Raw genomic sequence first — 13,925 nt, forward strand, 5'->3', positions numbered from 1 at the left:
ATTTCTTAGTCGCCCATCTGGCTGGCTATCCAGCCACTCTGGGCGACGTACAAAAGCATACAGATACAATAAACATTAAAAATCTGGACACAAGATAATAAAATCTAGTGCTCCTTGGATATTTACAGTTATCTAAAGTCATATGCACATTGTTTTAACAGTCATATACTTTTATCTTAGGCCAATAAGATCAGTTTTGGAAGTGACTTTTTATTTTGTACTGTTTTACAGAATGATTATTAGAATAAAGCATATTTGAACAAGAAAGCAAAAAGCTTTACATATTGAAGTGTACCTTAGTTCATTGCTTCCTACATTTTCCACAGGTAGCCTGCCATCAGATTGGGTAGTACTGCCATCTAGCGTCCGAATGCAAGAATGCACTAGAGTTAAAACCTGGGGCTCGAGCCCCTCCCACTCCAGTCTTCATTCTTGCCTTCGTCCGAGGCAGATCGGAATTTAGACAGAGCGTAGCTAAGTCTTTATTTTCAACTCTCCTCCTTATCGCTTTACCTCTTTATTTCTTCGGGGTTTCCCCTGAGGCTCCACCAGCAGCAGCTGCTGCTTTCCCGTTTAGCAGGGGCTCCGCAGCTGCGGTCCCCCCCCTTTTTTCCATTTGTTATTCAACCTTCTGAGCCTCCAACAGCAGTGGCTGCTGCTCTCTCGTTTTTGCAGGGGCTCCGCGGCTGCAGTCCCCTCCCTCATTTTTTCCGTTTCTAATTCAGTCTTCTGAGGTTCCAACAGCAGTGGTTGCTGTTTTATCGTCTAGCGGGGGTTCCGCGGCTGCGGTCCCCCTCCTTATTTCCTTCTGTAATTCAGCCTCTACATAGGGAAGCTTGCGGCGGTAGCTCCCTCATAGACACCCCGCCCGTTTCCTCCCTCAGGGATTACTGAAGGTAGCGCTCCTGTTTTCCCGCCAACCCCGATATTGCAGCTGCCATTGTTACTTATTTATTCAATTCTTTTACAGAGGCCCCTCAGCCCGGCTGTTCATTCAGCCCGGCTTGGGCTTAATTAGGCTTACTGATATCGCCTCTCTCGCCTGTTTTTTGGCACCCTCCGGTGGCATATCCTTCCAGCTGGCTCCTGGCCGTTTTCAAACCCTTCTAGGGCCTTAGTGAGAGGCTCCGATATCGCGGCCGCCATTTTGTTTTGTTTTTTGCCGCTTTTTTCTTTTCTAATACTTTTCTCACTTGTGGGACTTGTGTAGTCTCTTGTTAACAAACATATACTCACCTAATATATTCACCTAATCAGTATTTCCCTCAGACACATCAAGTAGCCCTGTTGTGGGACTTGTGTAGTCTCCTGTTAACAAACTTATATTCACCTAATCAGTATTTCCTTCAGATACATCAAGTAGCCCTGTTATACCACACCTTCCCCATTGTGTGTGTGTATATTTGTAGGTGCACCTCCAGTAGCTCCGTTATACCACACCTTCCCCATTGTGTGTGTGTATATTTGTAGGTGCACATCCAATTGACTTATGCTCCACCTTCGGCGGCGCATTATTAGTCTGTGCACCTTGGCGGTACCGCACCTTCCCCATTGAGTGCGTGTATCTAGCCCTGGCCACACTGCGATTGTTAAATAAGGCTTATCTTTTCTGGCAGTGTAACTAGCGGTCTCGCACCTTCCCCATTGTGTGTGTGGACTTTGCTCGTGGCCAAAGTGGCAGCGTAACTAGTGGTCTCGCACCTTCCCCATTGTGTGCGTGTACTTAGCTTGGCGCCAACCTTACCCGAGTTGTTATTTTCCTGGTGCTGGGCGTACTTACTCCTGTCATACTGTCTCTAGTCTGTCCTATACTATTTCTACCTTAGCTCTGTTACCGCTCCTTCCCCATTGTGGGCGTTCATTCAGAGATTGACATGGCGGATTTGAACCCTGAGGTGACAGTATCCCCTGAAGCAGGCCGTCCATCACCACGCCAGCCAGCTAAACATAAACACGCCAAGGCAAAAGCAAAGACTAAACACCTGTCTGGTCGCTGGGCGCCCAAGAAGGCATGCTACGTATCACCCTCGCTTCCAGAGAAACCTCGCCATGCAGCCGTTCCTGCACTTTTCCAGTCTCCTTCTGAGTCATCAGAGGAAGAGTTTGAAGGATTCCCCAGTCAAGCTCCTCAAACTCCGCCTGGGCAGCCTCAAATTCCTCTTCAGGAACAGGCGCTACCGTCTTCCACTCTCCCAGGGATACAGTTGACCCCTGTCTTCCTGCAACAACTACGAGAGCTGCTGGGGTGCCTATCCCAACCCCAGCCTTCTCTACATTTGTCTTCTCAGCCCGGAACCTCGCGACAGCCCAGCTCTGCGAGACACCCTGGTGACAATACTGATGCTCCGCTACCCTCTCCTAACCCATATGAGGTGGTCAGGGGTAGACTGGACGTAGAGCAATCTCAGACTGATGACTACATGAACGTTTTTCAGACTGACCTGGATGAATGGAGTGGGGAATCTGACCAGGAGGAGGAGATCTCCTATCGCCTATTTGACCCAGTGGATTTCTCTCATCTGTCACGTAGAGTCATGGACACTCTTGGCATTCAACCAGAACTTGTACAACCGGTTGTCCCTCCTGTCAAGGGTGCCAGAGTTCTCAAGTCCCCCAGATCAGTGCAGCACTTCATTCCCGTACCAGACCCCATTAAAAAACTGACCAGAGAAGAATGGGCCCGTCCCCTTCGTCCACGTCTTCCTCATCCTTAGCCAACAAGCTCTATACCCTTGACCCGGAATTCATGTCCTTTCTGAAGGCCCCAGGGGTGGACCAACCTATTTCCAATCTTGTATCCCGGTCTCTCCTCCCAAAGGAAGGCGAATCACTGTTCAAGGACCCCTATGAGAGGAGGCTTGACTTTGTCTTCCGTAAGATCCATGAGGCTTCCGCTCACTCCATCCGGGCCTCTTCTACCGCCTCTATCTTCTCACGGGCTTCCATGATGTGGTTAGAGGATCTCCTTGATGACCCCAACCCGGATCCCGCCAAACTAAGGAAATGTATCCTCAAGATACACAAGGCTGCTGCCTTTGTGGCCGACGCCACGTTAGACGCTTCCCATCACGGTGCACGCGCCCTTGCGGCCAAAATTGTAGCTCGTCGTACCCTATGGCTCCAATTCCGATTCGACTGCCAGAACCAACTTATCCTTAGCTCCATGCTCGGGATCTATGCTCTTCGGCGAGGACGCACTCAAAGCAGTCCTTGTCGACCCCAAGGACAATCGTAAACCTGCACTAGCTACGGCCAAAAGAGACGACCGCAGACCCGTGCAACGGTTTACCCCTTACCGTTCCTTCCAACCCTTTCGGAGAGGACGACCTGGTGGACGAGGACGGGATACCAGGCCTACAAATTTCCGTCCCTCCAAGGCACCCTGGCCCAGACAACGCTCACAATACAGGGGCCAATACCAGAGCAGGCAGGCATATGGCAGAGGAACCCGTCAGCGCAGGCAGTTCTGACTCCATCCCCATTGGAGGCAGACTCTCCTTCTTCTCCAGCATCTGGCTAAACTTGACAAACATCTCCTGGGTCAGACTTCTCTTCACCCAGGGCTACAATATAGAATTTTGGCGGACACCATCGGACAAATTTTGCATCTCCCCCGTCTCCAGGGCACGCAAAAAGGTCATGCAGGACGCCCTACGACATCTACTAGAGATAGCCGCTATAGAGCCTGTTCCTCCATCCGAACGGCTACAAGGCGTGTACTCTGTCCTCTTTACGGTTCCCAAGCGAGACTCCTCATGGAGGGCGGTCTTAGACCTCAAGGGCCTGAACCGCTTCGTCAAGTACTGCCACTTCAAGATGGAATCTCTGGTGTCTATTGTAGAGGCTCTACAACAAGGGGACTTTATCGCATCCATCGACCTGAAGGACGCTTACTTACACATCCCAATTTGCCCGGGTCACAGACGGTTCCTGAGATTTGCACTAGGCCACCTCCATTTTCAATACCGGGCCCTTCCATTCGGCCTCTCCTCGGCCCCCCGAGTCTTCACCAAAGTGATGGCCACCATGCTGGCGTATCTCCGCCTCCAGGGGGTCCATATTTATGCTTATCTCGACGACCTCCTCCTCCGAGCAGGCTCCCGGGACTTGGCCAACAGGCAGATCCAGTTCACCCTAGAGGCACTACACTCTCACGGCTGGCTGATCAATGCCGAAAAAAGTCATCTACAACCAACTCAGCGCCTCCAGCACTTAGGAGCAATACTGGACACATCCCTAGCCATGTTCTTTCTATCCCCAGACCGTATTGCTTCCATCACAGCCATGGCAACCTTACTTCTACATCGCCCCACAGCAGATGTCATGTTTCTGGCCCAGTTTCTCGGGGCAATGATCTCCTCCATCCACATCGTTCCGTGGGCCCGACATCATTCCAGACCTTTACAATGGGCTCTCCTACCTTTTCAAGCGGACATCTCCAGGTCCAACCATCGCGTAATTCCGCTGGGCCAATCTCTGAAGCAATCATTCCGCTGGTGGGTATCCACAACTTCCCTCACCAAGGGGACACCGTTTCGGGACCCAACCAGAGTCCTAATCACCACGGATGCCAGTCTGTCCGGCTGGGGAGCCCATTGCAACTCCACCTTTGTCCAAGGCGTGTGGTCAACCCAGGACCTAAGTCACAACATCAACTGGCTGGAGCTCAGAGCTGCTCATCTGGCTCTGAGACACTTCCAGCCACTATTCGCTCTACAACATGTCCTCATTCGGACGGACAATGTTTGTGTGAAATCTCACATCAACAGACAGGGGGGCATAAGGTCCAGGGCTCTGCAGGAGGAAACGACACGAATCTTCGACTGGGCCGAGTTCCACCTCCTGTCATTACGAGCAGAACACCTCAGCGGAACTCTAAACGTTACGGCCGATTGGCTCAGCAGGCAAAAGGTCCATCCGGGAGAATGGAAGCTTCATCCGGCTGTGTTCTCTCTCCTTCATCGGCGGTTCGGCCCTCTCTCGCTGGATCTCTTCGCCTCCAGCCACAACTGCCGACTGCCTCGTTACTTCTCAAGGTACCTAGAGCCAATGGCGGAAGCAGTGGATGCTCTGACGACACCATGGCCAGACGGGCTCCTGTATGCCTTCCCGCCTATATCCCTCATAGGCAGGACATTGACAAAACTCCGACTCGAACAGACACGGATTTTACTCATAGCACCTTATTGGCCTCGCAGACCCTGGTTCTCGGACCTCCTCTCGATGTCAATGGCGGATCCTTGGACCCTCCCAATCAGGCCGGATGTTCTCTCCCAAGGTCCAGTTTGGCATCCGGACCCGAACTGGCTCAGCCTGACAGCCTGGCTTTTGAGCGGACACAGTTGAATACTGCTGGTCTTTCTCAAGGGGTCATACACACTATTTTAGCGTCAAGGCGACCATCAACTACTCGAATCTATCAGAGTACTTGGCGTGCTTTTTCCAGCTGGTGCACTTCTAAAGGTTTTTCAGCACCCCAAGCCACTGTACAGCACGTTCTACAGTTCCTATACAGAGGCATGACATTGGGACTCAGACCAAACACCCTGCGTAGACAGCCCTCCACCATCTCGTCAATTCTGTCTGTCTCTTCATCGGCAGCACCCCTGGGCACTCACCCGCTCATCAAACGCTTCTTAAGAGGAGCTACCCACCTCTCTCCAGCTGTACGTCACCATTTTCCATCCTGGAACCTCTCCAAAGTTTTGCAGGCATTACAGCGACCTCCATTTGAGCCTCTTGCCTCAGTGCCTCTAAGACTGTTGTCTTTTAAAGTCCTTTTCCTCGTGGCTATCACTTCCGCGAGGCGGATTTCAGAGTTACAGGCCTTGTCATCGGCCCGTCATCTCTGCGTATTCCATAAGGACTCTGTAGTCCTGAGGCTGGATCCATCGTTCTGTCCTAAGGTCAACTCAATCTTCCACAGTAGCCAGGACATTGTACTTCCATCCTTTTGTCCAAAGCCGGTCCATCCCCTCGAAAAGGCCTGGCATTCGCTGGATGTTAGGAGAGCGCTCAAAGTTTACCTCTCTCGCACCCAGGACATTCGACAGACAGACGCATTATTTGTATCCTTCCATCCGAGATCTTTGGGAAAAAAGGTGTCCAAATCCACTTTGTCCTGTTGGCTTCGAGCCTGTATTTCTCTTGCATATCAGTCACTTAATTTGCCAGTGCTGTCTAATATCACGGCTCATTCGACCAGGTCTGCTGCCACTACGGCGGCTTTCCTAACTAATGCTCCTCTTACAGACATATGCAGGGCGGCGGTATGGGCTACCCCTAACTCCTTTGTGAAGCATTATAAGATTGATCGCTATGCTTCAGCTGACACCTCTTTCGGGAGACGTGTCCTGCAACACGTTATTTCTGATTTGTAACTCCCTAGGAATCCTTCCCTATTAGGGGGCTACGTTGGTACATCCCAATCTGATGGCAGGCTACCTGTGGAAAATGGTCCCTTGGATCCACCTGGGTGATTTTCACAGATATGCCTGCCATCACGTCCCTCCCTTGTGGGGGATTTCTGGGGAAATTCGTTCAGTATTTTGTATATAGTTCAACCTATATGTTTCGTGCTCTGTCTGATTTTCTTTAGTTAAAACCTATTCTCATGTTGCAAGTTCTATGATATTTGCTATGTATATTTTCTTTGCTGCTGGGGCTTTTGCCCTTTGGTTACTTTCAGATTTACCACTTCGGACTCGTCATCATGAAGACTGGAGTGGGAGGGGCTCGAGCCCCAGGTTTTAACTGTAGTGCATTCTTGCCTTTGGACGCTAGATGGCAGTACTACCCAATCTGATGGCAGGCGTACCTGTGAAAATCACCCTTCAGGTGGGTCCAAGGGACCATTTCATGACATTTTCCTCATAAAATCAGAATACAATACATAGAAATATTGTACTGTTGAGACATCTAATGATATATTGGGAGAAAATACTAGCTACTAGCTAGGATCTTTGGATAGATGATGACATTTTTGTGATGATATTTATGGCAGTCTAGAGGCTCTTTGAAAGACAATTGTGCACTGCCATTTAATTGTCATTTCTTGACTTCAAACAAATATAGTTTTGAACTATATCTAACAATTCTAAGAAGAGTTGATAGTGGAATGCACTAGTTTTTTTCAAGTGTAGTTTCTTAATTTTTGTTTGTTTTCTAATTTTTAACATCACTGTCTTTGCCTTCTGTGTTAATAGATTAACAAAATAAGAAAATGTGTCTGAAAAACATTAAAAAAGTTGGCAGCATAATTCTCATGCTGGGGCTTACTGAGAAATATCTGTTCTACCTTTTTGACATTCCTTTTGTTTACAATGTTTAAAGAATATATACATACCTAAAAGCAACTGTTTCACAGGGCTTCATCTGTCCAGTGTGCATGAAAATGTGCATTACTGCCACTGATCTGTCTGAACATTACCATGAGCACATTGGGATAGAAACAAGAAGACTGGAGCTTCGTGAACTTCCTGCTGTTACTGTGGGTCATGTTTATTTGGCTTCAGTGGCTTGGTTCTGGGATGCTTGTAAAAGAGAGCTTTTCCTTTCTGGTTGCTTTGGTGTTGGGCTCTTCAGCTTTTCTGGAGACTTTCTGCTCTAGGGATAATATGAGGCGTTATTTTTTTTGCACCCTTAAATTAAGGTCAGTGTCAAACAGTGTTATGTCCTGAAAGTATCTTCTGTTTGCTTCTTTCTTTCCACAACTCACTTTTTTGGAGTGGCTATAGTATTGAATATTGGCACTTGAATACTGAAAATAATTTTTCATGGCTTTTTATTATGTAGATACTTGAGCAGCTTGATATATTACTTTAATTTTCTTCTGTATATGTCATTCTGAATCTATAGAACAATATATATACTTGTCACATTTAAATGTTTGAGTCGGATTCCTTGTAGGTTTCTTGTTATATGCCTAAATAGGTTAAGCTTGGTCTGTGCTATCAAAATGGAGATGTTTGCCATTGCATGTCTAGAATTATTGGGAACCAATAATTGGGAAAATATTCCTTAAAATGTAGAAGGCTGGAATGGTCAGGAATCACCCCCCTCCCCCAGACAGACAACTTTAGTTTTGCTTGATGTGCTTTTTTGAGAGTAGGTAGGCATACTGGGAAGACATTACTAATTGAAGAAAAGTCAGGATTCTTTATTTGGGAAGCATAATCTTAAATAAAATAATAAAATGTTTGTGTTAAATTGTAGTGCATGCTCTGCTTCCTCCCTGAGCAAATCATAACTGCTCTGTATTTGTAATTCATGTTTTCTTTTTTTGCTAAAACACCAACCAATAAAAAACAATTGAGTTCAGGCATCGCCATGAGAATGTGGGAATAAAGGTGGTGCCTTTATATATGTTCAAGAATTAGAGTGTTGCAGCATAACTCTACATGCTAGCATTGGTAAATGTGGAGGAAATGTTACTTCTCCCTTGTGGGTTGATTCATAATAATATGTGGTTTATTCATTTCTTAAAGAGGCACAGTAAATGTGAGTATCTTGATGTTTGCAGGTGCTAAATCTCATATTTATGTAATCCATTTTAATTTACCCTTTATTTAGGAATGCCTTTGCTGGAATGCTGGGGAGAAAATAGATGAAAAATATTATGGTTTTGCTTTGTTTGGGGCTGATGGATGCATTCTATCAATGCCTAAGACAGTAATCCTAAATACACTTTGTAGGGGCATATTTGGATTTATTTCTGGGGAGACTTGCAATCCTAAATTCATGTAATAGGGACACATTTGGATTTATTTCTGGTTGACATGCCTGGGATTGTGGTGTAAAATAAGCCTGCCTGGTATGAGCCTATATCCTTTGATGAAAACAATTTTAGGTTGTGCTACTTTTGCTTTTACTGAGGTTGACCAGTTGTTGGGAGTGCCAATACAAGACATTTTTGTTTCCCAAGTGAGATTTTTTGTTGTTGTCTTTGCCTTTGATCAAAATGTTGCCTGGTAAATCTTAATTAAATTTTGGGATTTCAGTATTCTTAGTAACAAATATTTAATATAAAAGTTTAGTTTACTATGTCTTAGATCACATCGTAATGTTGTTTGTTTGTTTATTTATTTATTTGTATTCTGCCCTTCCTCCCAGCAGGAGCCCAGGGAGGCAAACAGAAACACTAAAAACACTTTAAAACATCATAAAAACAGACCTTAAAATACATTAAACAAAACAACATTAAAAACATTAAAAAAAGGTTTAAAAACATCTTTTAAAAAGGGTTAAAAACATATTATTAAAAAAACCACATATTAACAAGCAATTCTAACACAGACGCAGACTGGGATAGGTCTCAACTTAAAAGGCTTGTTGAAAGAGGAAAGTTATTATTTGTAGCATCACCACAGCAACTACAATTTAATAACTTAACTGTTTAGCACATAAATAAAATTATTAAAGTTAACAACATTAGAACACTAAATAAACAGACTTTAAAATATAGAGCACATTGTCTCAATCCTTGCAGCAGCCATGTAAAGTATGAATTCCTAGTCCTCAATTATGTGCCTGGATGCATAGATAAACTGTTTAGACCTAGAAGTAAATGCCTTCTTGTGGCTCTTAGTGATGAGAAATGCACTGTATTCAAGTGGCTGCAAGAACGTTTTGATAATTTTTTTTTCACATAGTGGATAAATACTTTTTGACATTTCCCCCCAACTTTTTTTTAATGATATCACAATAGTTATTGATGCTGTTACATTTTAAAACTATTTGTACTGAACAACTATTATTATTATTTCATGAAGCATCTTGAAGTGATCTACAATACAATAACAGCATAAAACAATTACATACATAACACTTTTTAAAAAAAGTTACATATAAAGCAATTGTATATAAAACAATTAAAAAACAATTACTTTTATAAAAACATTTTCCCTATGAGTCCGGCCATCACAACGGGTTTTAGCTCCACCTATCGTGCGAAGGCAAGAATGTCTTTGAAGTCAAGACTAGGGGCATCAGGCCCCTCCCACTCTCCAGTTCATTCTTGCCTTCGTACGAACAAGATTGGAATTATAACATAGATTGAGCTAAGTCTCTCGTATTTGTTTGTGTATTTGTCTTCAAATCCTTACTTTTTCTGTTTTGTGTGTAGCTCACTTAGGGTTCCCACAGAGACCGCGGCTGCGGCTCTCTTCGATCTTTTCCCAACCCTGAGCTATTCATTTCAATTTTCTTTCCTTCCTTGACTGGGGGCTCCCTCTGAGACTGCGGCTGCGGCTCTCTTGGTTTTTGGCCGTTTTTGAGATCCCCCCCCCTGCTCTGTTGCATCCATTGTCTGGGGGCTTCCTCAGAGACCGCGGCTGCGGTTCTCTTTCTTTTTGACCGTTTTTTGAGCTTCCCCCCCACCGGCTCTGTTGCCGCGGCTGCGGCTCTTCCGATCTCAGCGGGAGCTTGCGGCTGCAGCTCCCGCCGTTACCCCGTCACTCAATTTAGCCTGCCCGGGTCCGTTCTGCCTGTGGCTGCGGCTACTCCATTGGTTCCTTTACCTGAGTTTTACCCTTTACCTCAGCTCACCCTCGCTACGTGGCTTTAATTTCCCACTGCGAAGGGCTTTGCAGACGGCGGCGGCGGCTCTCTCTGTGGCAGCTGCCGCTTTCCCCTCACTGCACTGTTCCCTCCTGGGGGTTTTCTAGAACCGCCAGTGCGGTTTTCGGCCCCGCGGTTCCTCCTGCGAGACCGCGCTGGGCAGCCCTTCCCCCAGTTCACTTCCAGACGGCCGCCATTACTTCTTCTCTCTCCGCCATTTTTTCCCGCTCTTTTTTTCCGGGCGCCATTTTTTGAATTCAAATTTCCCGCCTTTTTTGTTACCCTTATTATCCATTGGATACCTTCCTTGCAGGCTATCTATCCATATGTGTGTTGTATACGTGCTGCAGACAGGCTCACACAGGGCTGATTTACACACAATTTTACTGTGGCTGTAATCCTAGTGGCTGGATTATATTATCAAGGCTGGAGCTCCAATCCTAGTGGGCTGGATTATTTATCAAGGCTGGAGCTTTAATCCTAGTGGCTGGATTGTATTCTCAAGGCTGGAGCTTTAATCCTAGTGGCTGGATTGTATTATCAAGGCTGGAGCTTTACAATAGTGGCTGATTTGTACTAAATCTGATTTTTATTGGTCCTGCCCCCTCTGAGGTCGTGAACCAAACCTGAAACCCAGCCTACAGCACTAATCTGAGTGTACCAACTCTAAAACAGCCTATATTACATTAACGCTGATACCTCAGTGCATTCTGCCCCCTCTGTGGCAGTGCACTTCGCCATCTGCCAGTGTATTCTACCCCCTCCGTGGTAGTACGCTGTGCCAGTTCGGGTCTTTACATTCTGCCCCCTCCGTGGCAGTGTACTGCACCCAAGTTAATATAAGATGGCAGAACAGCCAGGCATGCCGCCATCAACCCATATGGTGCCAGATCAGCCAGGCATGCCACAATCAGCCAAGCCACAACATCCTAACACGACTAAGACCAGACATACCAAAGCACTGGCTAAGACAAAACATCTTTCCAGCCATAGTAAACCAAAGCGCCCACGCTATGTCTCTGTGCCAACCACCACCACAGCACAGGCACACATAAGCGATATTCTACATTCCCCTGCTGCTGCCTCTGACGAGGAAGATTTTGTTGGCTTTCCCCCGTGTTCGCCTAACGAACCTCCCTCCGTTTTACCGCCCCAAACATCTGTTCCAATAGTTCCTCAGGCACATACATCTGCCACATCCGGTCTGCAGCTGTCTCCTGATTTCCTCTCCCAACTTCAAGCCATGCTGGCATGTTTCACCCAAATGCAGTCACTACCACAAGTTCCTGCCATACCTCCACTTAACATGGTCCAACGTGCGTGCCATGAAGCTCATTCTTCCGGTTCACCAGATCCCTTTGATGTAGCCAGAGGCAGATGTACGGACGAAACCTCGTATGCGGAGGAGTCAACTTTCACTGACCATGTTGAAGGAGACGACTGGAGCGACTATTCAGATCATGAGGAGGATACATCGTATCGCTTGTTTAATACCTCAGATTATCAGCCGCTAGCATGCAGGGTAGTTAATACCCTTGGTCTCCAGACTGCGCCTTCAACTTCGCCCGCCCCAGCTATCAAAGGGGCCAAGGTCCTCAAATCCCCTGCACCTACTGAGCACTACATCCCGGTGCCGGACCTAATTACCAAATTAGCCTCTGAAGAATGGGCCCATCCACTCAAAGCTCGACGCTTCAAGAACCTGGCTGACAGACTTTACGCCCTAGCCCCGGACTTTGCCACCAAGTTAGATGTCCCTGGCATAGATGAACCAATCGCTCGCCTCGTTTCACGATCGCTTTTGCCCAGGGAAGGGGAATCCCACCTAAAAGACACTACTGAGTGACAAATAGACTTTGCCCTCCGCAAAAATCACGAGGCCACTACCCTAGCCATGCGTGCCTCCGCTTCAGCCTCCATCTTCTCCAGAGCATCTATGATGTGGCTGGATGACCTTCTAGAGGATTCTAACCCTGATCCTGTTACCCTCAGAAGAGCACTATTGAAATTGCGTAAGACAGCAGCTTTTGTGGCCGATGCCACTTTGGATGCCACTCAATTAGGGGCACGAGCCATGACGGCTCAAATAGTCGCTCGTCGCACCCTCTGGCTTCGCCACTGGCAAGCTGATTCAGCGGCCAGATTGAATCTGTCCAGGGCTCCTTACTCCGGATCTCTACTCTTCGGCGAGGAAGCTGTAAAGGCAGTGCTGGTTGATCCAAAAGACGCCCACAAACCGGTTCTGGCCACAGTCAAGAACAGCGACCACAGGCCTTTCAGGCGATTTCCTTCATTCCGTTCTAACCAGCCCTTTCGAGGAACGCGGCCAGGAGGACGAGGCCGCGACTTCAGACCCTATGACCCCAACTCATTCAGGGGCTCCTGGAACCGACGCTTCCAGGGCAGAGGTCAGTACCAAGGGCGCAGGGGCAACTCATCGTCCTCATTTAAGGGAGGCCCTCGCCTACGCAAGTAGTCTTAATGCCCTCCCCATAGGTGGCAGATTACTTAATTTTGGAGGTCGATGGCTGCGCCTTACTAAGGTCTCCTGGATCAGGGACCTTTTCAGTTATGGTTATACCATAGAGTTCTGGACAACCCCACCAGACAGATTCCACCCGTCTCCTTGCCCAAGGGCACCAGCCAGGCACAACATTATGCAGACAGCTATACACCACCTCTTGGACATAGCGGCGATAGAGCCAGTTCCCACAACTGAGAGGTCGGAAGGGGTGTACTCCCTCCTATTTGCTGTGCCAAAACGAGATTTATCATGGAGGGCGGTATTGGACCTCAAGTTTGTCAACCGTTTTGTAACATATCGCAGGTTCAAAATGGAATCACTCCACTCCATTACGGAGAGTCTGCATGAAGGAGACTTCCTGGCTTCTATCGACCTTAAGGAAGCGTATCTCCATGTCCCCATTTGCATAGCCCACAGAAAGTTTCTTCGGTTTGCTTTTGGCCACCAGCATTTTCAATATAGAGCGATGCCATTCGGCCTCTCCTCTGCTCCAAGAGTGTTTACCAAGGTGCTACTCATCCTAGTGGCTTACCTCCGGACCCAAGGGGTTCATATCTACCCATATTTGGATGATTTACTAATACGGGCCAAGTCGGAGGAACTGGCTCATCATCATTTAATAATCACCCTCAATGTTTTGCAGGCCCACGGCTGGCTTGTCAACTTCGACAAAAGCCATCTCCAACCCAATGCCTACTACATCTAGGGGCAATGTTGGACACCCTGCAGGCAATGGTCTTCTTGGCTCCAGATCGCATCACTGCCATCACAAGCATCGCAAGGTCCCTGATGCAACAAACATCCGCAGACGTCATGCTTCTCGCCAGAGCGCTCGGGATGTTCA

At 47.2% G+C, this 13,925-nt stretch overlaps 1 protein-coding gene across 2 annotated transcripts in view; it reads left to right on the plus strand.

Moving 5' to 3' along the window:
• The window catches only part of EEA1 (early endosome antigen 1), a 117,620-nt gene that overhangs the window by 13,380 nt on the left and 90,315 nt on the right, over positions 1–13,925 (plus strand). Inside the window, exon 3 of one of the 2 annotated variants that reach the window (XM_061639579.1) lies at positions 7,367–7,489. The exons of the other annotated variant lie outside the window; for it this stretch is intronic. Coding sequence (XP_061495563.1) covers positions 7,367–7,489 — 123 coding nt within the window. The remainder of the gene's footprint in view (positions 1–7,366; positions 7,490–13,925) is intronic. 2 annotated transcript variants of the gene reach the window in all.

The sequence above is a fragment of the Rhineura floridana genome, chromosome 8, assembly GCF_030035675.1.
Source record: "Rhineura floridana isolate rRhiFlo1 chromosome 8, rRhiFlo1.hap2, whole genome shotgun sequence".
In the NCBI taxonomy this organism is placed as follows: domain Eukaryota; kingdom Metazoa; phylum Chordata; class Lepidosauria; order Squamata; family Rhineuridae; genus Rhineura; species Rhineura floridana.